We start from the raw sequence: 23839 nt of genomic DNA, 5'->3' as shown, positions 1-23839 counted from the left end.
CGTTTGTTTCTCTATCTTTCTCTCTACCTCATTGAGTTTTGAGTTTTTTGATTATAGCTGCTCTGAATTCATTATCACTAAGTGTACATAATTCCAAGTCCTCAGGACTTAATTCTGTGTTTTTATTGTTTTCCTTCTGGTCTGGGGCTTTTATAAATTGCTGGATGGTAGAGGAGCGGTTTTTTCGCATGGTGGTAGAATTTGGCTGCAGTTACAGGCTGTCGCCACTAGATGGGGGTCGAGAGCGGCGTGTTATGAGCTCTCCGCCTTGGGGTAAGATGGCTGCGCCCACTGGCTTTGCTGGGGGGGAGGGGCTGTTACTCACACGCGCCGGCCTGGGTTCAGATCAGTTCTGTTCTCTGGTCTCCCAAGGCCCTTGATTTATAGGGTCCCCGCGGACGGAAGCTTTCCCCCCGTTAGCGGGTCTCCACTGAACCAGCGGTAGGAGTCCAGGATGATCCCCCGGTCGCACGGCCCCTCCCCCACTACTTCCCGACCCGTTCCGCAGCGATCACAGACTCTAGGGGAGGGAGCGATGTTCTCTCCTACCGTTCCAGCGCCTCCGAGGGTGTAAGCAAGGTGTATGATCTCTGCCTTCTTGGTACTGTAGGTCTCTAACGAGCTGGCATTATGTTTATTCTCTGAAATTCAGTTCTTCCAATCTTTTGTTGTATTTTGGAGGGGAGAAAATCCCGGGTCAGCTCACCCCGCCATTTTGCTCCACCCTCTTTGAACCCACATTCTTAACCATACATGAGACCACCACTTACTTCCTGTAACTGTCAGGAAGCAAATTAAATAAGACAAGTATCTCTAAATGCCATTGCTGAGTACAGAACAGCTCAATAAATGGGGAAATCTAAATGACAGTTAAAATGCCTATCTGGGGGGCTTTGCTGCTGCCAAGCCACTTCTCCCCAAGCACATTCTGGTACATCTCCCTCCTCTGTCAGAATCTCCCCAACCTGCTTTGAGAGTCCCTGACAGAGGTTGTTACATAAGATTAACACGACTTAAACTGTTTTCACAAATGGCATTGTCCTGGCTAAAGCAGGAAAGAGTCCAGTATCACTTTACTCTGATTACAACCTTAAGAGCCAGGTCTGCTATTGCTCTCATGCTCTCCCGGCAGCACCAGTGGAGAAATGGCCGTGCTGTGACAAAGCCCCACAGTCCCACTGCTTGCCCCACACAGCTTGTTAATAAGCCCAAGCTGTGTTCACACTGTAAGCCAAAGGCAGCAACTTGAGTGAATTAGGTTTTAATGAAAGCCAGGCAGGATCTCAGTTTACTCAACTTTCCCAAAGAGCCATGATGAAACACAGATGGCATAAGCTGGTGCCCAACCGAAATGACAGCCTGGGGGTGAGAAGATCTTTTCACAGTCAAAGTTGTGGGAATTTCCTCACACATCTGGGACTGAGATGGAGAGCACTAGCTCCAGTGTCGTAAAGCAGTGTCACGGTGCTTCAGGATCGTCAATCACAACATCATGTTGTGGACACACAGCAAACACTCCACAAGTGTTTGGTCCCCTCTGCCCCTCTTCCCTGCCCCACCATTAACAGTAGAGCTTCATTCTTTTCCTCTCATCTCTTTCACTCACTTTCCTGCCTGAAAAGTGACAGTCAGAGCTGACAGTCTGATGTTTCATCTTCAGACTGCCCTGGAGATCACAGACCAGGGAGTCAGGGACTTGGGTTTAGATCGCTCCTTCCATGCCTGGGCACTGAGGGCAGCCTGAAGCTGGTCCTCGGAGATCCTGTGATGACTGAAGATCTATTGTATGTAAAACCCTAGCATCATGTCTGGCACAGAATAAGCACACAATGAATGGAAGCTTCTGGCACCATTAAGCACACAGTGTTTTGGAGATAAGTCTTAGTTTAACTTGTCAAGCTAGGACCTAACAGTGCCCAGATGTTGGTTTCTAAATTCTGCTCCCAACTTTTAAAGAAACCAAAGTTCCTAGAAGAAATGACTGATTCCAGAGCTGGGTTAGGGAAGGTAAAACATGAGCCTGTAACAGACATCTATGCCAGAAGATAAAGATGTGCTCCCCCAAAATGGCTGGGACATACCAAAAGGACACAGGAGTCAGTTTGAGAGGGCTCCTACTGGCCAAATCTGAGATAATTTGAACATCAAAATAATGAGAGTAACGGATTATAACCCATTTAATAAAATAGAAATTCATGAGCCCATTTTGACAATAAATGAAAGAATAAATGAGGGATAAGAGAAGGCTCTTTCACACAGTAGACCTAATAAATATAGAAAGAGGATGGAGTAAAAAACAAAAACCAAAAACCTTCTGCAACCATCATAGTAAAAAGACTAAAGCAAGAATCTTCACTGGATGCTAAACAGGCAGGGGATAGGAGGGGGTTGATGAAGAACAGAATACTCACAAGATACTTAAAAAATCTCCCCACAAAATTCTCATGAGGGGCTGGCCCTGTGGCCGAGTGGTTAAGTTCGCGCGCTCTGCTGCAGGTGGCCCAGTGTTTCGTTGGTTCGAATCCTGGGCACGGATGTGGCACTGCTCATCAAACCACGCTGAGGCAGCGTCCCACATGCCACAACTAGAAGGACCGACAACGAAGAATGTACAACTATGTACCGGGGAGCTTTGGGGAGAAAAAGGAAAAAAAATAAAATCTAAAAAAAAAAAAAATTCTCATGAGTTACAAAAGGCAAAAGCGAAAAGACTGCACAACACCTTAACCAAAGGATCAAGGTTAACATCACCAATGAGGGGCAAACAGGCATTTCGGGCCTCTGAGTGTGACACCCTGAGAAGATAAAATCACTTATACGTAACAGCCAAAAAAGGGAGTAAAACCCGATCTAATCATGAGGAAACATCGGAGAAACCCCAATCAAGGGATATTCCAAAAAAATAAGTGGCCTCTATTCTTCAAAAATATCAGTGGTGTGAAAAGCAAAGCAGAGGAAGTGACCAAGACTAAAGCAGCGTAAGTGAGCTGACAACTAAGTGCAGTAAGCGATGCCGAGAGGAAAACCACCATAAAGGACATTGTTGGGACGCTTGTGGACACGGGAACACGGACTGCAGGTTACAGTACTGACTCAGTGTTGAAGCTGCCGAAGTAGTAATTGTACTGTGGATACAATAAGAGAATATTTGTTATGAGGAAATACACACAAAACTATTATGCGATAAGGCAGTATGATGAACCCAACCCACTCTCAAATAGTTCAGAAAAGACATATAGATATAGTTTAAAAATTAGTTTTCCTTCTAGCTAGAGAGCTAGGTATCTGAAGAAATTCCCAACTTCATTGCATTCAGAAATTTCAAGAACTTTGCTGATGTTAATTCTGGGTAGTTTTCTCCTGACAGTCACGGGAGAGCTTATCTTGGGTTGTCATTTTTGTAAGAAGATATGCAGAGACCACTTTCCCACAGACCACTCTGCCACAGCCAAGAAAACAGAGTTCTAACAGTCCAGCCAGAGATGAGGGGGTCACGCCAAAGGCCCCAAAGCACCATTCCAGCTTCTGCGGAACCTATGAACTCTATCACTTTCTCCCACCAAAACTTCTAGGAATTATGTGGTGTTAAAGTTAGTGAAATTTAGGGTTTGACCATTACCCTCTTTTTTAAAATAGTATTTACTGTGCTTAACACTTAACTCATGCTTATCATTTTTGAAACAAGAAAAGTATTTTTAAAAAATTTTTATGACATATAATTTCCACTAAAAGATAACCACTCACTTTGGTTTTCCTCAAAAACTTTTAATGCATCTTTATGTATCATTTATAGCTTGGTTTTATTTTTATAAAACTGGGAACATACTGTGGAGTTTTTAACTTTTTTCTTCATTAATGTCAACAGCATTTTCGCATGATATTAAATATTCTTCTATGCTATATTTTTGGATAAACATTCTTTATGATGTACCCTTACTTGTTTAATCATAATTTATTTAACTCATTAGGAATGCTGGGTGTTCTCAGGTTTAAAACAGCACTGTTTTACTAAAACAGCACTGCAATGGACACCCTTGCATATACACTCACGTCCACAGTTTCGGATTGGTCTCTAGCAGAACTACGGCATCAAAGGGCATGAACTCTTCCACATCAACTATGTTAAACGTTTCCAGAAAGGCTGTAACAATTTACACTTCTACTGTCAGAGTAGCAAGGAATCCTTGATAACATTGCTAATTTTATTTTGCCAATTTGCAAGTGTACACACTCTTACTCTTTTCTAATTTGCATGTCATACTAATAAGGCTATTTATCTTTGCATGTAAAGTGCCCATTTATATATTTTTCTTCTGTGATTTACCCATTTTATGACTTGTGTCCACTTTTTTCTGGGAAATTAACACTCCTGACTTGTAAAAATGATTTATGAATTAAATACAATAAACTTTCATTGTAAAAAAAATTACGAGATGTCTTAAATGTCTGAACACTGAGTACAGCCAGGCCAGGAGAACATGTCTAGCATTCACCAAGAACCTGGTAAGGAACCTCTGGGGACCCTCCACACTGGAGACCTAATAAAATCCACAGCTATATAAAAACTTCCCCCAAGGGAGTGGGCCCAATGGAGTAGTGGCTAAGTTCAGCAGGCTCCACTTTGGCAGCCTGGGGTTCGTCAGTTCGGATCCCAGGTGTGGACTTATGCACCACTTATCAAGCCATGTGGCAAGCATCCCACATATAAAAACAGAGGAAGACTGGCACAGTTGTTAGCTTAGGGCCAATCTTCCTCACAAAAATTGGAAAAAAAAAATTGATATGCTTATTTCTACTCATTATTCCTTACCTTAAAGCTCTTTTTATGGTTTTTAATATTTTACCAAATATATGACTAGAAGGATTCTTTCTTAAGAAATATTTTTTTCTGACCTTGAAAAAAAAACCCTTAGTTGCCTCCTTGACATTTAATAAAGACAAGACACTTCAAGCTTGTGCTGTGTACATAGAACCAAGAACAGAAATTTCCCCATTTGGGAGCTTCTGGTTCTAAGTTATCTGTAACTGGAGCTGGGCGAGAAATGGGATATACTCCTCTATCAGTCTCATCTCTGCTACAAATGAAAACCAGCTGAAAAGGATCATGTGGAAAGCCCTAGAGGCCTCGCTCACCCCACACAAAGGGGCTCTCAAGAGATGCTCACAGCGGCACGTGTGGGGCACCACCATCCATAGCAGATGCCACATCTGGCAGCACCTGGCCACCTGCAGACCATGCTTGCCTCGCAACTGTGGGGTGCAGGGAGTGGGAGAGCAAGCCTCCCAGCCTTACCAGCAAAACGTCAGATGCCCAGAAGCAGCTGCACCCTCTGACCCAATGAACACCACCTCAGGGAGCTCATCCTAGGTTTAACAGATCATCCACTACATTTTCAAATGGCAAAAGAAGGCAAAATAGGCTCCATTAAAAATACACAAGGAACCCAAAAAGAAGGTGTATTCTGTATGGAGATACTGATGAGGACATTGTCTAATATAAGGCAGTATCTCCTTCATCAGGGCCCAGGAAAAAATGTCAAATTTGAGTGCCATGGCAAGCCACACAACTGGTATTTTATCTTAAGGACACTGTGAACCTCAGATCTGATGATTCCCTCTGCCTGGCCTCTAGGAAGCTTAGAGCAGAATGTTCTGAGCTTACACCTGAACGTACCTTTATTAAATGTACAGGGACTCAGGTTTACATTTCTGGCTACCAACTGCCTGGCTTCATCTTACTGTCGACCTGGCTTACCTGCACCTTGACCTACCCGTCTATTTCTATCCTACCACATAATTTCTTGTAAGCCATCTCCAACTCTTTTTGAGAGGAGACAGAAAAAAATGTAAGCATTAAAACCTCAAAATACATTCCTAGAGGAAAAAACCCATGCAATCGTGATTGTGGTGGGATTCTCTCATCTGTTTTCCAAATCTTTGTGGTGTGTGACTAACCCCACTTTTATAATAAAAAACGTTATTAAAACCCAACATTGAATCGCAAACACAAACTCCAGCTGCCTTCTAGCACAGGACAAGCAGGCAAAGGGCTAAGAGGATGCTCTCATCCCCAAAGCTACTAATAGACCAGGAAGGACGGAGAGCAGAGGGCACTGCAGGACGTGAGTGGGCTTGAGCTCAGTGCTCACTGCCGCTGGGCTCAGCTCTGCCACAGCCTGCTGGGCTTACTGACTGTGCCTGCCAGGCTTAGGCAGACCCGGTGAAGCCCTGCATCTTGGCACAGGCAGTGTTATGGGCTGAACTGTGTGTTCTCCCTCCTCACGCCCAAATTCATATGTTGAAGTCTTAACCCGCCCCCCCAGTACCTCACAATGTGACCATATTTAGAGACTGAATCTTTACAGAGGGAACCGGGCCCTAATCCAACATGACTTGTTTCCTTATAAGAAGAGATTAGGACACTGAAATAAAGTGTCAGTTAAGACAGAGTGTAAACAGGATTCTGTGTTAGGAATGCTGAAACTGAAGCTGGCCTCCCCAGTGCTTAAGGGTGGAGGCTACATGTCACTTTTAGGTAGATCTTTATTCTGTGGTCAAACAAAAAAGAGAAGAAAGTAGGGTACAGACACACACAGAGGGAAGACCAGGCGAAGACACAGGAAGAAGACAGCCACCTCCAAGCCAAGGAGAGAGGTGTGAAACAGATCCTTTCTTCATGACCCTCAGAAGAACCAACCGTGATACCTCGATCTTGGCCTCTAGCCTCCAGAACCCTGAGAATACACTGCTCTTGTTTAAGCCACCAGTGTGGAGCTTCATTATGCAGCCCTAGTGAATTAACACAGGTGGGAGGCAAGGGGCTGGCCCCGACCATGTGACAACTGTCCGCTCATTTACTCTGCACTATGGTCCTGAGGCCGAGGTGCTATTTTTACTCCTGATTTAGAAAGGAGAGAACAGAGGGTGAGGGAGGTCCAAAGCTTGCCCCAAGTCACACTAGGCGGCAGGCTGCAACCTGATTCCAGATCCATCACCAGGCTGTGTGCATGTGAGAGACCACCAGGGTCATCTGGTCAGATCCCCTCCTCACATTACAGATGGGAAGTCTAAGGCCCTTGAAGCTCAGGAAGTTGTCCAAACAAATAGCTGAATAAACACATCACGATTTCCTACCCTCTGTCTTGCATTCTACTCCCCAAACTAAAGTACCTTAAAAAGAATGAGGATGCCTTAAGGCAGAGGACTGGACCTATGATAGTGGTACCTCACAAAGGCAAAGGAGGTCATGTCCCACCTTTAGAGGACCTCGTGGATCCTCCAGCACCTTTAGAGAGCCCACACCACCCATCTCTATGGCATCAACACCGAGGAGAGACATCTGCAGTCACCAGATGTCTATCTCCCCAAATATCAGCGAGGTGTCCCAGCTGGTCAACCTGCCAGGAAGATGATGCTCCAAGTGACAGGACGTCACAAATAAATGAATGAGCCCTGAGAATAATGGATAGTTAGGACAGCTGATCTACAGTGTGACCTTGGGTAACTCTCTGACCTTCAGTTTTCTCACCTGGAAAATACTAACAGGTACCATACATTGACATTTATAACGTGCAAGGTGCTGAGCTAGCTACTGCACACACATAACTCATCTGATCGTTAGAACAGTCCTGGGGTGTGGGTTCACCCCTGTGGCAGTCTTGGGAGTACACTGTTAAGATCTCCCTTCAGGGACAATAGGCTACGAGGAATGCAGGGAGCTAACAGCTTCCAGTTGTCACCTTCGGGATCCACCACAGCATTCACCCTGAAGCCACTTGCACCCGAGGGTGCCAGCCAATGACTGACCACAGCAGGGGAACCAGAGCCAGGCCCTTCCTGCCCCATGCTAGACTCTTCTTCTGAGCAATCTTTCCCTGGTCAAGGCTTTCTTAGACACTGCACTGTAAGGCTCTTCCTACTCAATCCTCCTTCCTTTCCCTTCTCCTTTCACGAGTGTCAGACCAGCATCCTAGCCTGAAAGCTCTCCTGCCTACTCCTGCTCCTTCTCCTTCACTGTCAGTTCCTCCAACAAATCTCTTGCACAACTAATTCTGCCTTGGCATTCACATCTCGGAGGACTCAAAATAAGACCACTCCCATTTTACAGATAAGGTAACTGAGGTGATTAACATGGTTAAGACGAGACAATTAGGATTCAAACCCACGTGTGATGGTTTAAAGAACAAAAGAGAAAGCGTGCTGATACACTTTGTGAAGCAATGCTACACAAATTCACGTGATTATTAGCAAAAGGCAAACAAAACAGTACCATGGAAAGGGCATCATATCAGGAAGCTGCTCCGACATTTATTAGCAGAGTGACATTCAGTAGATGAGTCTATTAATCACATTCTCCCTACTTTGCAGGTGACAAAACTATCACCAAATCTGCTTACCTCACAAGATAGATGCTATAATCAAATGAGACACCTCCTCCAAGAAAAATGGCAAGTAAACATAGTATGTGAGTGTAAGATTCTGCTAAATGCCAAGCATTGTGCAATAAAACACGTGGGGGCAAAAGGATAACAGCCCTGAACCTGATGGAAGGAGAAGAGCCATTTTCTCCAACAGGTCTCCAAAATATGGGAGAAAATGATTATGGGACGGAGAAAACAAAGTTAAATATTCCAAATGGCTCTTATTTATGCCCACATCCCCATCACCTATAACAGCGCCTGGCACACATCAGGCACTCTCACCAAGTAACTGCTGAAGGGGAACAACTTCAAAAAGGCCTCCAATCACCAACTTTCTGTCCAAGACGGAGGCCCAACCTTCCCCCCAGCCTCACGTGCAAAGCAGGATACCTGGCAGTTCATGTTGTCCTCCGCTTCAATGAGCTTCCCACGATACACCTCACCGGTGTTTGTCTCACATGTCACAATGTGGCCCTCGGCCTCGTGTAGGACTTTGATTGGCACACCAATAGACATCTTGGCAGGAAGAGAGTTCTACAGTGAGAGAGACAACAGTTAGTTCATCTTTCAGAGCCTGAGAAGGCATGTGGTACACACCATGCCTCCTTCAAGGCCTGACGCTCCATAAAACTCAGTAAAAATGCCAAAGCTGCATTTTCTACAGAAGAAAGGAACTTAACTCCTCGCTTGAAGAACCTATCTGGCAGACACATGCAAGACGTGGGGGCTGGGAATGAAAAGAAAGTGCTTCCCATCTCCCTCCCTGCTACCACATGGAATACATGTGCCATACAACGTATCTGTCAACCCACAGTTGCGGTAAACACCACTTTGAGAACCCATGATACAGATCTGAACTGTGCAATACAGTAGCCACTGTCCACATGTAGCTATTTAAACTCAATTAAAATGAAATAAAATAAAAAATTCAGTCCCTCAGTCACACTAGCCACATGATACTGAATCGGGCAGCACACATATAGGCCAAAGGATCTAGGCAAATCTTGGAGAAGAGGTTGTGAATTTAATTCAACCCATTAAGTGCTCTTTGACCCTCCACTTCACCATCAAGGCTAAAGAGAAAATATCAAAGCATTCACGAAGTGACAATGTGCTATAAGCAGGGAAAACGTAATCAGGACAAGTACCTGAATTGACCTTATTAGAAAAAACAAGTAGTGGACTTTTTATTCCAAGATGAGCAACGACAAAAGGTTAAAACACAACATTTGTGGTCAAGAGAGAAAAGGGAACACGAGGTTGGGAAAGAGAGGCTCCCTTGGGGAGGAGCCTTAGGAGTCTGGATTTTATACTGAAGGCAGAGGGACCACTGCAGAACTATAGGTAAGGAATGCTCCAAAGAAAAGGCAGCAGCACTTACAAAATGGATTGAGCACGGTTTAGAAGCAGGGAAACTTCATAAAACTTCTGTGACAGTGTTGAAAGCACGAGAGGACCAGTGCCTGAAAGGGGGATGGAGGCAGAGATGCAAAGAACTTTGAAAAGGATTACCCAGCTAGGACTTGAAGGAGGCAATCAGCCAGAAATGACTTCAAGACTACTGCCTGGACGCTTCGAAAAACACTGGCCTGCAGACGTACAGAAAGTGAAGAGCAGGTACTTTGCGGAAAAGCTAATGAACTCACTTCCAGACGGTAGCGAGGCGACGCAGATTACTGCGTGGCCCGGGCTTCCCGCTCTTCTCTCTCCCCGAGCGCCGCAGAGCTCGTCGGCAGCGCGTCCTTCTCCAGCCCCCGACCCCTCACGGTGCCTCGACCTACCCTCGCCCGCCCCCGGCCTCTCCTCACCGGCTCCGGCCTCCTCTTCCTTTCTGGGGCGGCGGAGACTCAGGCGACAACGCCAAGACGCGGGACAAGCGAATGGCGGGGCGCCGGGCTCCCAGAATACCACGCGTTCCCAAAATGCCCCGTGCAGGGCCCGCCCCTTCCTTTTCCTAGCGGTGAGCGCGGTCTCGCCTCCCCTGCGTCCTCACCCAGCCGGCTGGGAAACGTGGGCTCTGGTACGATAGTTCCGGCCCCGGAAAAGAGGGCTGAAGACGCGGTCTAGGTACCGGCGGAAACACCGACCCCTGGGGCGGCAAGGGGAGAGGAGGGCTCGCGCTTCCTAGTACCCCACACGAGGGACAGGCTGCACTGCAAGGCGGGGATCTGGAGCGCGCGCCCTCGAACTGGGGGCGGCAGGCGGTGGACCGAGGGCCAGGACCTCCCCTCACAATTTAACATTTGGAAGGCGGCCCCGCCAGGTACGGGGCGTCCTGAGTGAGGCGAGGTATCTCACCGTACGAATAGGGAAACTGAGGTATGGAGTAGAGCGGGGGCGGGACCAGAGTCGCCGTCTCCTGGCGGCCCGCGGCGTTTGGGGCAGGACCAGGCCTTAGATCCGAGGTTGGGGCGGGGCAGGGGCGGAGCTTGCTAAGGAAAGAGCCTCTGGGGAGCCAATGGCCGCGGAACGCCAGGGCTGGGGGCGGCGCTTCCGGGGAACGGAGGTGGAGAAGGGCCTCCGCGTCGGCGCGAGGACTAGGAAAGGGGCGGGGCCACCAGCAGCCGAGACGGCGACTGGCGGGGCGGGCTTAGAGCTGGAGGCCGGGGGCCTCTAGGAATAGAGTCGGGGAAATGGAAGGGGAGGGGCCCCCATACCCCGAGGCCCAGGGAAGGGGCGGGGCTTAGCGAAGGGGCGGGGCCCGGACGCCAGGCCTGGAAGGGCCGGGGCGGGGCTGGGGGCGGCCAAGCCGCCGCCTCCCGTTCTCCCCGCCGCGGTGGCGGTGGCGGCGGAGGAACAAGACGCACACTGGCCCCGCTCGCGTCCCAGCCGAAGCCGAAGCTGCAGCCGGCACCGGGCTGGGGCCATGGGCGCCCCGCGCCGCCCGGGTCATGAGGACGGAGGCGGAGGCAGCGGGGGCGCCGCTCGAGCCGGGTCAGTGCCTCCCCAAGGGCCCAGCCCTCACCCCTGGGAACGAGGAGACCCCGCCCTAGCTCAGAGCAGGGTCCGGCTGCGCGACCTTGGGCCGACCGCCGCCTCGGGCCGTGCTGTGGAGCTTTGAGTGAAACCTGGCCAGGTGTCTGCTCCCGCCTTGGGCCCCCCTCCCCAGCCCCGCTCAGTTGGTGTTTCCTGATACTCCCAGGGTTGGGACCCTGGCGGTCTTGGTGGGAGGGTCCTGATTGTGAGCCAGGGGCGCCACCTTCCCCAGAAGTGACAAGTCCTGCTGGAGCCGCCTTGGTAGATCCTGTCCCCTCGGGGAACTGTGGGAGAACTGAGGCCTAGAAGGACAGGGAACTGGCCGAGAGCACAGAGCAATCGGAGGGCCCCTTCCCCTGTCCTCCTCTGCTTAGCGTTTCGTCTTGCTACAGTCTTCACCCTCTGGTTCCTTCTGCCCCAAGGTGATCTGAGTTCCTTTGGGGCGGAAACCACGACTGACATTCAGTGCGTGGGCCACAGTCTGCTTTTCTAAGTGGGGGAGGGGAAAAGTAGTGATTCCTGCTCTGCTTAAGGCTTAGAGTTGATGAGAAAGAGAAAGTAAACTTTAAAGCTAGTAAACTCTAAAATGAGGCGCCAACGTGTGCGACCCCACCCTAAGCCATCAGTGGGACCATGGTGTCACACCTAAGGAGTGGTGTCTTTTGTGATTGCAGCAAGGAGTGGGGTCTGATGCTGTCCTGGGATTGGCATCCCTACTCCTCCAACTCTGGGATCTTAGACCAGGCGCTTGCCTTTCCTGAGCCCCTGTGGAATAATGGCTCCTGTTCCTAGGGAGCCTTCTATGGGCAGGCGTGTTAAGTTGTTTACATGCAGTGCCTCATTAATCCTTGTAACAACCCGGTCAAGTAGGTTCCCATCGTTATTTGCACTTTTGCAGATGAGCAGACGGAGGCTGAGGGGTTAAGTATTCAGGGCCAGTGAGCGCCTTCCTTCCTTGGCGACAGCTGCCAACTGAAGCCAGGCCAGGGCCTTCCAGGCAGACCCTAGCTCTCAGGTGAGACAGTCCTTTGGCTCCAAGCAGCAACATCTGTCAGCAGCTTTCGGCATGGAAGGCCTCGCCTACCCTTATCACTCCCCACAGGAGTATCTCTGAGTCCCTATGAGCTGGCCTGCCCTTGCTGAGACTGGGCATGGCCACATGGGGATGTTTAGCCCTGCCTGGCCTCAGGAACACGGAGTTTTAGGGATCAGGGCAATAAGAGGAGGGACAGTGGAGTTCCTGAGGACCCTACCGAGCAGCTGTCCCATGCCACATTTACAGCTGGACATAGGGGAAGGCACAGACAGTCAAAGCCTGGCCAGAGATGGCCCAGCCAGCTGGTGCCACAGCCCAGGCCACACAGTAAGAGGGAGCTGTGAACAGAGGCCCGTAGTCTGGAAGCCTGGTGGGGTCGGGGGGAGGCATTGCCGTGACAGGTGGGCCCGAGCATCTCAAGGGATAAGACCTTCCATTCACCAAGTGTGTCTGAGTGCCTGCTCCAGGCCATGGGCTGGGAGAGGCAGATGCAAGCCTGTCCTTGCCTGCCCCTGAGGAATTCTCAGTCTGTCCAGTGGGGAAGGCAGACACCACCACAATACTCCATACTGAGGGGTCAGGAAGGAAGAGAGACCAGAGCATTTGGACATTAAGAAGATGGCAGATAACAGTGTGACTAAGGGATATGCGAGAGTAAAAGCGGTGTAGAGAAAAACGAAAAGGGCAGTGTGTGGCCACAGTGAAGGCTTCCTGAAAAGGGGGGCACCCCAGCATGAGGGGACAGCACCCTGCCTAGAGCTCTCCCTCCACTCACCCCATTGGGGGGGATTATTTTAGAATATGAATCCCTGGAGGGCAAAGCTTGGATTTTAGTCACTTTCAGTGTCCCCAGAGACTAGCAGACAGTGGGTGCTTAATAAGTTCACTTCTTATTCAAATGTTTATTGAGTTACTACTAAGCATCAGACACTAGGCACTGGCAATAACAGTGAACAAGATTAGCAGATTCTCTGCCCTCCAGAAGCTTATAGTCTAGGGGGGAGAGTAGCTTGATTTTATTTTATTTTGTTACTTTTGCTAAGTGCTGTGAAGGAATCAAACAGGATGCTGTGAAGGACGGCCCCCTTCCCCTGAAGGCATAGTCAGAAAAAGCCTCTCAGAGGAGGAGACTTTGAGCTAGGTCCTGAATGGCAAAAAGGGGCAGCCTTGAGAATTGCAAGGGAAAGAGAGTTCCAGACAGAGCTGCACATGCAAAGGCCCTGGGGTGGAATGAAGGTTGATGTGTTCCCAGGGTAACTGGAACACAGTGAGTGAGGGGTAAGGGCCATGATGAGGCTGGTGGGGCCCAAGTGGGGCTGGGCCCTGCAGGCCATGGTGTGGGGTTCGAGAACTTTATCCTAAGAGCAATGGGAAACTGGATAGGATTCCTCTGGCTGCTGTGTACAAAAACAGGAAAGGGCCTGGGGGTGGAATTTGGGGCAGAGGACAGGCAGAAGTCAGGCAGCAGTGAGCCCTCAGGACTGAGTCTGTGGCAGTGGGAAGAGGCGTATAGGAGGAGGTGAGTATTCGAAGGCCTTGAATGACGACCCAGGTTCCTTTTAGAGGCTCCTGAGGCCTGGAAGAGTTAACAAAGCCTCAGCCTGGCCAGGCCCCAGCTGGTTGGAGGGCGGGGTTCATGTCAGCACCTGCGACGGGCTTCACATACATCCCTGCCCTCAGTCTCATAGCACCCTGCAGCCTGGCGTCTGTGATGGTCCATTTCACAGAGGAGGAAGCAGGCACAGAGGGCGGGTACCTCCTCAGGTGACTCAGCCAGTGGGTGGCCTGCACTTGGCATGCCATCCTGCCTTCCACGGGCCCCGCTGCATACTCTTAGAGGTGAGGAGTGGAGGGAGGGAGGTCAGTACAATGCAGCGAATGCAGCGAAGGAGCAGTCACAGCCCCTGCCTCCTGGGAACATATAGCAGCCCAGCAGGGCACAGACCAGAGTCCCCGTCTGTGAGCCACAGTGTGGACAAGATTAGCAGATTCTCTGCCCTCCAGAAGCTTATAGTCTAGGGGGGAGAGTAGCTTGATTTTATTTTATTTTGTTACTTTTGCTAAGTCTGGTGGAAGGCAGATGAAAGAAGGGGCGTGGCCAGCCTGCGTCAGGGAAGGCCCCAGAAGTGCTGGCATCTGAGCCAGGCCTCGAAGGCTGGGGAGGGTTTAGGCAGCAGAGTAGGAGCTTGGAACCCACTCCAGGCAAAAGACTGCCCACACACGGCCACTGGGTCGAAAGGCCAGGCTGGACTCAGGGCTCATGAGTGCCCTTCTGGTTGGTGCATGTGGTGGGAGCCGGGGCTGGCCTGGCAGGCGGGCTCCTGGGGCAGCTCTGTACAAGCTGGTCGTGGGTTCAAGAGAGGCCCTGGAGACCCCTGAGATGAAGAAACAACGTGGGTGTGGGCTGGGTTTTTATGTGCTGAATGGGTGTCATGAATGAGCAATGAGTGGTGACAGCCAAAGAGAAGTCCCTCCCAGTTCTTTAAACTCTGAACTTTGCCCACATTCATGGGATCCTAGAGTAGGAGGGTCTTGTAGGCCGCTTGCCAGCTCGCCCCCACCTCAGGGCCTCAGCACATGCTGTTCCCCTCTGCCTTGTGCTCCGTGACTCACCTCTCTAAGGCCACCCCACCCTTTTCCCTAGCCTAGCCCCCTATTTTGCTCTTACACTTGCTTGTTTTTGCTGTCCACCGGGACAGGCACGTCTATGTCACTCACCACTGTACCTCCAGCTCACGTGCCAGGCTCTTGGGAAATATTTGTTGATCGAATGGCTGAATCAGACCAAAGTCCCTCATTTTAGAGACGGCGAGACTCAGTCTAGCAAGAAGAAGTCAGCTGCTGAGCGCACAGCCAGCCAGTGGCAGAGCCAGGGCTAGAAGGCCTAGGTCCAGCTTTTTCTGCTCCGCCTCACTGCTTGGCAAGGGCAGACTGAGAGGCTGCCCAGGATAGTGTTCCACATCCACAGATTACATGACAGTCCCCTCCTCCTCACCGTGGTCTTCACGTATTGTTGATCCTGGGGACTTTGGCGTCAGGCAAACCTCCAGGGGCCATGAATTCAGACATGAATATCTGCTGAGCGCCCCCCATGTGCTGGCCCTATCCCACCTCCTTGGAGCTCCTACCAAAAAGGGGGCTCTGAGTGTGCACATAGCCGGGGGCTGAGCGGGTTGGGCAGCGACATGAAGTGGCCTCCGAAGACAGGAGTTAGCTCAGGCACCTGGGGTGCCAGGAGAGTTGAGGCAGAGGGAGCAGGCGTGCAAAGGCCCAGAGGCATAAAGGATCACAGCAGGTGAAGGTTCTGCCTGGAGGGCAACCTGGCGAGGATGAGGGGAGGCAAGGAAGCAGAGGGCGCTGGGGCAGCAGCCATGAAGGCATTGTCCTAAGAGATATGGGAACCAACCTATTAGAGGATTTTGAGTCAGGCTGAGCTATTCTGACTGGTGTTTTCGGGAGATCACTGCTGTTATAAGGAGAAAGGATTGGGGAACCCGAAAAGCTATGGGCTGGCCCCTGAACAGCCCCTGCAGGATCTGGGCAGGAGCCAAAGATGGTGGCTGCAATGGGGGTGGCAGTGGCGGGCACTATGCCAAGGACCTGTGACCTCCTCATGTTTCCATGCAGGGGATTTTGTGCAGCTGCCGGTGCCCATCATCCAGCAGCTGTACCACTGGGACTGCGGCCTGGCCTGCTCCAGGATGGTGCTGCGGTGAGTGGGTAGGCCTAGGCCCTCCCCATCCACACCACCTACTCTGGCTTGGGGAAGACGCAGGGAGAGACCTGGGTGGGATTCATCATCAGCGTGGCTGTCGTTAGTTGGGGCTTGTGGGAGGTTCAGCTTCCATCCAGGCTCGGTCCCATGTGCATAAGCAAGAAGTGGACCAGGCCTTCCAGTCTCCACTCTGGGATTACCTGAGGGGATAGCTGGGGAAGTCCCGGGTGCCCAGGCCTGGCCCACAGACTGAGTCCATGATGGGACAGGGGGCCCTCACCCTTCTGGCCTCGGGCTCCTGGGAGACTGGGTCACTGGGGAGCTAACTGCTAAGCTGAGGCTGCATGAACATCCCAGGAGTCTTGACCATCAGAGCCTGGAGGGACCATAGGCATCTCCTTGTAGGAGAGTTTTCAGGCTGCCGCCTGGAACCCCAGGGCAGCTTCTCCCTTACCCGTTTTACATCCTGGAATTCCAGGCAAGAAAAGGTTTAACAAAAGGGTTCTGTGCCTAAAACTTAGAAAACCACTGATGTAGTCCAAGCACCTCATCCTAGAAACAAAGCTAGTGAGGCCAGAGAGGGTCGGCAACTTGCCCAAAGTCACACAGCCTGCAAGAGACTTGAGAAGCAAAATCTCGGCCCTTGACTCCGAGGTCAGCATGCACCCCAGGCAGCCTCAGGTTGTGCCCCAGCAGGACATAGGGTTTCATGACAAAGGACAGAGACTTCCAGGGAGCAGGAGCTCTGACAGTGGCTGACGGGCCCACGGGTGGAGGGTGACCCGGACCAGCTGCCTCTCTAGGGCGAGCCAACCTTAGCAGCCTGTCTGCCCACAGGTACCTGGGCCAGCTGGACGACAGTGAGTTCGAGAGTGCCCTGCAGGAGCTGCGGCTGACCAGGAGCATTTGGACCATCGACCTGGCCTACCTGATGCGCCACTTTGGCGTGAGGCACCGCTTCTGTACCCAGACCCTGGGCGTTGACAAAGGCTACAAAAACCAGGTGAGTGGCTGGCCGCCGAGCCTTCACCAGGTCCACTCATTGGAAGAGGGTGCGGTCGAGACCCAAGTAGACACACAGGTGTGCGGAGACCAGGGAGCAGCATCAGAACTGCTATGGGCAGGATCTGGGAGCCGGTCGGACCAGGTGACCTTGAGGTCCAGCCTCCCCAGAGGATCTGAGCTGCAAGCTGGGTCCCTCCCGGCACCCCCAGCCCAGAGACCTCTTTTCCTGCCTCTGACCGCAGTTGAGGACGTGCGGAGGAGCGTCTCAGGCCACCTTCCTGCATCTTTCCCTGCTGTCCCTCAGCACAGCTTCAGAGCATATCACTTTGACCTCGTCTGGCCATCATTTGCCCATTTTCTTCCTTCTCAGGGGGACAGCTGGCTCCAAGCTGGGTAATTGGTATTCTGGAAGAAAAACCAAAATGCTGTCTTTCCTTTTTTTTTTCTTTTCTTTTGAAAAAGAATGCCAGCATCGCCTTGCTGATACACCAGTGCGTTTTCTCTCCCCGCACAGCTAGGGCTGGTCTTGTCAGCCTCGGAGGCAGATCTTGGCCTGGGCTCTGAAACTTGACAGAGCAGGGTCGCCATGGCCTTTTTGGCAAGAGGGTTGTCACATGGTGGCCAGTGCTGGTCAACCTAACTCTCCTGCAAACCTTCTAGGCCATGGGAAGAAGGCTCATGGGTTTGGCTTGGTCACCATGGCTTCGGGGCAGAGAAAAGGGCCCAAGAACAGGGTCACCTGCCTCCCCCACGGGGGCCCTGGCCCTCTTAAGGCCCCTGCACCAGACAAAGTATGTTCCACAGACCTCGCTTGGCAGAGCCGGATGGGGGCGAAGTGTCAGATGGGCTCAGCCCTCACTTTGCTCGTTGACTGCAGACTCCTGCTCGCGCCCTCGGGTGTGCACAAGCCCGGGGTGACTAAGCTTCCTCAGGGTGCCCACCCGAGCCAGGCGGCCCCCCCATCTCCTGAGCGTCCTCCTTGTGCCCCTGGGTGGTCCGTTGCACTCCAGTCAGCCACCCTGCCAGCTCGCCACAGACAGCTTTCTGCTCAGGCATGCTATATGTGTCAGCTCCCCAGGCAGGCCAGGCTCCTCTGCTCTCCCACCATCTCTAACTCCATAACGTGCTGTTTACTTCGTCCAGATCGGGTGAGGATGGGTGGCCCCTCCAACTGCCCTTCCTTCTCTTTTCAGTCCTTCTACAGAAAGCACTTTGACACAGAGGAGACCCGGGTAAACCAGCTGTTTGCACAAGCCAAGGCCTGCAAGGTGCTGGTGGAGAAATGGTGAGCCTCCCCCCACCCTTCCTTGCTCACCTGCTCACCCGCAGACTTGCAGGATGGCACACAGGAAAGGCTAGGGACCCGGAGGTCAGGTAGAATTGGGTTTCCTACCCGGGTGGCTGTGGCACTGACTTGTTCCCCTCTCCCCCTTCGAGCCTTAGTTTTTCCATCCATAAAATGGGGACAAGTAGGGCTATTGACCTACGATACACAAAACTCTGGCCTGGGGTAGAGCTTGAGCAGGGCTGGAGGGACAGGTGAGCAAAACAGACTCTAGCCAGCCCTCAGGCTGCTCACAGATTGGTGAGCGGAACACAGGAACCCTAATGAAGGGGCGACGGCCTGAGGAACGTGCCAGCAGGGTGATAGAGGGTGACAGGACAGCTCCTGTGTGGGCTGTGTAGGAAGGCCTGGCTCCCAGATCTCCCCACGGGCTGCTGTGACCCTATGTGGGTCTCTCCCCTCTCATCTAGATGTGGGGGCAGGATTCAGGCAAACCCTGGGAGTAACTTGCCCAGACGCGAGCGACTTTCTTCTCGGGGCTCACTGTGGACACCCTGCTCAAGGTTGCTGGCTCAGACCACGGCCAGGCTCCCCTGGACCACTCTCCTCAGGTCTCCGTGTCCTTTACAGATTGCTGTTTCGTTATTAACGTAGTGTAGCCGCACAGTAGGCAACTTGGAAAACGGAGGAAGAGCCTCCACACGTTCCTCGGCCGCTTGAGTACATGTTGGAAGGAAAGGCAGCGTGTGTTTATGCAGTGGCACTTGATAGGTGCTGTCCCCATTCCTAAGGTGAGGAAAATGAGGATGGGAAGAACAGTGCGAGCTGCCTGCAGTCACCACCAACAACTTGGCTGTGCTGTGATCTGAACCCGGCACTTCCACACCCAGTTATTCCGTGAAGCCCGCTGCTTTTCCTTCCAGCTCAGCCCCTGCTTTTTTCCTGTGGCTGAAATCTCACTCTTGTACATACCATTGGGAACTCAGCCAGCTATTTCATTTCAAAGGCCAAATGGAAAAATGGCATGTTTTCCCAGCACAGGCCGCAAACCAGACTGCCACATGACAAGGGCCTGGGCTGGGGTTGAGCCAGGCCACGTAGTGCTAACGCCGCCATTCCTGAGGAGATTGCTAAGGAAGGAGGGCCTAAGTGGGTGAGCATCCCCCCCAGCAAAAATGGTGGAGCCCCAGCCTGAAGGATGCCCCCACTCCCAGGCCTTTTCTTTTTCTGGGTTCTTATTTGGATGTGCTGCCTTCTGTGGGGCATCGAATGGGGCAGGGCCTAAGAGTCTGCCTCAGGAGCAGCTGGCTCTGGGGAACTGAGTGTCCCCCTGGAAGCACTGCCAACCAGCCTTTCTCAGGCAACCCCCTCTGCCACAAGGAGCCTTAGGAAAAAAGAAAAATAGCCCTTTCAGAGAAGCATTTTGTTTTTAAACTGGTGAAGCCCTGCTTGGCTCAGATTTTGGAAATTAAGTTAAACTGACAGTTTCCAACGTAAACCACACATGATTAGGGTAAAGGACCAAGGAGGGGCGCTCTGCTGAAAAAATTCACTAACCAAGCTGGGAGGTGGGGTCCCTTGGGGTGCTCCAGTGGCCTTTGACAGGTGCCTGTCTGGAGCTAACCTCCTGCCATCCTGGGAAGGGCCTGACGGGGCCAGCTTGCCCTCGGGCACACTCAGAGCCGCCCCCCCGGTCCTGTGCTTGGCCTGGGTCACAGTGACAAAGCAGAATGTCCCTGCCTGCAAGGAGCTCAGGGCAGAGGGAAGAAGAGCCATGTCCCTAAGCTTTGTGACATAGAGCAGAACAGGGGTCCAAGCAGGGTTCCACTTGAGAGATGGGGAATGGGGCCCAGCAGCACCAGCTGACCCTCTTTCCACCCACAGCGCCGTGAGTGTGCAGGACATCCAGGAGCACCTGGCCCAGGGCCACGTGGCCATTGTGCTGGTGAACTCAGGGGTGCTGCACTGTGACCTCTGCTCCAGCCCCGTCAAGTACTGCTGCTTTGCCCCCAGTGGCCACCACTGCTTCTGCCGCACCCCTGACTACCAGGGCCACTTCATCGTGCTGCGTGGCTACAACCGGGCCACCAGCTGCATCTTCTACAACAACCCAGCCTACGCAGACCGTGAGTGTCAAGGGTGGGGACAGCGGGTGGAGCTGCTTTCAGGTCTGTTATGCCCGCCCCCATGACTCCTTCCAAATCAATCTGGTGTGGCCAAGACCTCCCTCATGGCCTTCTCCCCAGAGCCCCTGCTCTTCCTGGGCTCCTGTCATCCGTGTCACCCCTCTGGCCATGCAGCAAACCAGCCACAGACCTGGGGCCATGCTGGCCTCCTCCATACTCCAGTCATCACCAGGCCAGGCCATCTCCCTCCCACATTGCCACTACCCAGGGCCCCACCTCCACCTCAGCCTCCGCCTCATGCTGCCCAGGCTGCAGTTGCCTCCCTCCTCCACGACTCTGGCCCTCCCAGGACAGCCAGTATGCTCATCAGAAAGGAAAGTCTGCCCAGCCCCAGCCCCTGCTCCAGACCCATCCGGGGCTCCCCACTGCCCTGGGGATGGGGAAAGACAGCCCTGACTCACACAGACTTACCCACGTGGCCTCAAGATGTTTCTTCCCTTCTCTGGGCCTCACTTTCCATCTGCTAACCTGGGGAGGGGTCAGAGAAGGAGCTCACGAAGGCCGAAATAGTCAAGGAGGGCTTCCTGAGGGTGAAAGACTCGAGTGGCAAGAGGTGGCCAGGAAGGCAGGACATGGTCAGACCTCCCTCAGCTCCCCTGGGTGCCAGCAAGGGGGGTGCTCCCCCCACCTGCCAACCTTGCTCTGCCCCTCCTGCCCCCAGCAGGAATGTGCAGCACCAGCATCAGTAACTTCGAGGAGGCCAGAACCAGCTACGGCACAGACGAGGACATCCTCTTTGTCTACTTGGACAGCTGACAGCAGGAGCCTGGTGTCCCCAGGCCCTCAGACCCCACCCTGCCCCGACCCTGCTGGGCCCACTCAGGTGTCCCTGGCCCAGGCTCCCACCACTGGGGCCCAGATGCGGAACTGCAGCCTTGGCCTATGGGACAAAGCCCCAGGGGACCCTAGGAGGCTGCGGCGCACCTGCTCTGTCCGCCAGTGCTGCGTGTGTCGTCAGGCCACTTACCCTGGGCACCTGCTGGTTGCTGGAAGCATCCCCGGAGTGTCTGAGCAGAGCCTCCCCCAGGACCCTGAGCCTGACTCCAACTGTGCCCAGGGGACGTCCCGCCCCGCAGGTGCCCTTGTTGCCTAAGAGCCAGGGTTGGGGGAGAAGTCTGAGCCTGTCTCCCGACAGACCTGGACTGAGCCCTGGAGAGAGACGCCACTTGTCAGGACAGCATCAGCGTGTTTGTATCTGACCCCAGCCCTGGGGCTGTGGACTGCTCCAGGCCTCGCTGGGAACTGCCCTCACCATCTCCCCTGGAAGTGCTGCAGACCCCCTCTGCCCTTTGGTGCCACCACCCCCTCTTGCCTCGCACTGGACCCGCGTTCCTGTGGCTGGTTGTGAGGCCTCCAGGCCCTAGGGAGGGCTGGACCTCAGGCAGAAAGGACTCTGAGGTCCGCCACGGCCCTCCAGGTACTCCAGCTGTGTAGGGTGGAGGGTCCTCAGGGGAATAGGTGGGGCCCTGGCTCCTGCTGTCTGGCAGTGCTGAGTGTGCTCCAAGAATGTCTGATCCCAAGGGCCGGGAACAGCTTCCTGGGCCCCAAAGATCCCCTCACCCACAAGGCCTCCTAACTCTAGCCTAAGTCCCGACAGTGGGGCCCGATCTCCGAGTGTAGGAGCCCCAGGTCTCATGGGGCTGAGCATGCTGGGGCACTGGGGCCTGTGCTCCTGAAGCAATGGCACAGGCGGCCTGTGGCCCCCCACCCACCCTGGTGTTCACGCCCGGACCTTTTGCACAGAATGATGGGTCTCTTCCATCTTGACAGAGGAGGGAGCTGCCCGCCCAGGATCACATAGCATGGCACGTAACATGGACTAGAGCTGTTTCTTTTCTTCTTTCTTTTTTTTGGGGGGCGGGGGCAGGGGTGTTTGATTTTTTTTTTTTTTTAGATTTAAGTTTTCACTTTTGGGAAGTGAGAATCACCCTCACGTAAGACAATAATAGTGACATTGCAGGTACTTTGGAACCACAGACACCTCTCTTTACAGGGTAGGTAAGCCAGCCCAAGTTCTCTTACAAAGAGAAAGGAAACTCACGGCCGCTGGGATGAGTGCCTGGGCCCCTCACCTTCCAGACAGAATCCACCCGGTCTGGGGAGAACTCTTGAACCCAGGTCTGCACCTAAAAAATGAGGGAAATGGACCATTCCCAAAGGGGCTGGGATTCCCACCCCTCATGGGCTGCCTCTGGCAAAGGGCAGGATGCCCCAACAGCCACACCGCCCCTGCACTCCTGTGTCTTGGTCTTCCAGTGCCCAAGGCATGATGCAGTGGTGGCAGCTGCCCCTCACCCAGGCTGCAAACCACGCTCAGCCTCTGTCCCGACCTGCCGGCTCAGCCCTCCCCACCGTGGCTGCTCTGAGGAGCAGAGGAGGGCTCTGCTTACAAGGGCTGTCAGACCACCAGTCATATTGCTCCTCAACGCCAGGCACAGCCTTTGGCCAAGAGGGAGGCGCTGTGAGCTGGGCAGCCCCCCAGTTTCAGAGACTAGTGTTGCCTTTAGACTGGTCTCATCTCTGTTGCCTTAATGCTAGGTAGCCCAAGACCCCAGGGAGCTCTGGTTCTATGCTCAGGAGTACCACACATGGCAGCTGTGGGGTCTGGGCATCGTCAGAAGGGGTCTGGACAAAATCCTGGTGAGAACAGATGTATCAAGGAAAACAATGAGAGGAAGTGTAGCTTTCAGGCTGGCTGAATGTGAGCGAGGCACAGTGCACATGCTGATGGGGGTGTCATGGAGAACAGCCTCCACCAAGAGTGGTCACAGCACCTCGGTCCACCATGTAACATGTAGAAACGCTCAGTCCCTGGGCTCAGACGGTGGCTTCTCAGGACAAGCCACAATTAGATGTCACCTGTCTGGAAGCTGAACAAGAAAGCTGCCTGCCAGCGAGATGGTGCCATCTGCCTGGGGATGGTCATGGAGGCAGAACACAAACCACACTATGTTGTGTCCTTGCACAAGTCATGAAAATGGGGCCGGAGAAGGAGCCCGGATGTCAGGAACTTCTGCCCACAGCATGTGGCACCCGCGACCCCCTGTCCACATGCTGGGGGACCAGTGCAGCCCCCGAAACCACACTGGACAGCTGGCTTTGTTCACTCTAGCCACATGGGGACAAAAGGGATCTTTTGCACTGCAGAGATTTTATACATAAATATATTTTGTTTGTAATGAGCCATTCTCAATAAACATTCTCACTGCAAAATGA

General features: G+C 52.8%; 2 protein-coding genes across 21 annotated transcripts in view; one reads left to right on the top strand and one right to left on the bottom strand.

The window, feature by feature from the left end:
• Positions 1–10873, bottom strand: part of SNRPD3 (small nuclear ribonucleoprotein D3 polypeptide) — a 20390-nt gene extending 9517 nt beyond the window's left edge. Inside the window, exons 1-3 of one of the 4 annotated variants that reach the window (XM_070276043.1) lie at positions 10719–10833; positions 9802–9883; positions 8811–8954 (exon numbers count right to left, since the gene is read on the bottom strand). In XM_070276043.1, the coding sequence (XP_070132144.1) occupies positions 8811–8936 (126 nt within the window). In that variant the 5' untranslated portion in view covers positions 8937–8954; positions 9802–9883; positions 10719–10833. Of the gene's footprint in view, positions 1–8810; positions 8955–9801; positions 9884–10228; positions 10495–10718 lie in introns of those variants that run through there. The other 3 variants (XM_005612362.4, XM_023646705.2, XM_001489060.7) reach the window with 3 other exon arrangements.
• Positions 10375–23839, top strand: GUCD1 (guanylyl cyclase domain containing 1). 17 transcript variants are annotated; one of them, XM_070276039.1, is made up of 7 exons: positions 10960–11354; positions 12295–13951; positions 16060–16144; positions 16985–17150; positions 18346–18437; positions 20322–20563; positions 21288–23839. In XM_070276039.1, exons 3-7 carry the CDS (start codon positions 16134–16136, stop codon positions 21377–21379), a joined length of 603 nt encoding a protein of 200 aa, XP_070132140.1. In that variant the 5' UTR covers positions 10960–11354; positions 12295–13951; positions 16060–16133; the 3' UTR covers positions 21380–23839. The 17 variants fall into 17 exon arrangements, with proteins under 17 accessions (XP_070132142.1, XP_014597532.1, XP_070132141.1 ...); XM_070276038.1 differs by having other exon boundaries at positions 11131–11354; positions 12295–12411; XM_070276036.1 differs by having other exon boundaries at positions 11194–11354; positions 12295–12411; positions 21285–23839.

The sequence above is a fragment of the Equus caballus genome, chromosome 8, assembly GCF_041296265.1.
Source record: "Equus caballus isolate H_3958 breed thoroughbred chromosome 8, TB-T2T, whole genome shotgun sequence".
NCBI lineage: Eukaryota > Metazoa > Chordata > Mammalia > Perissodactyla > Equidae > Equus > Equus caballus.
The sequence above is the reverse complement of the archived record's forward strand: the minus strand, read 5'-3'. Positions and strand labels throughout refer to the sequence as shown.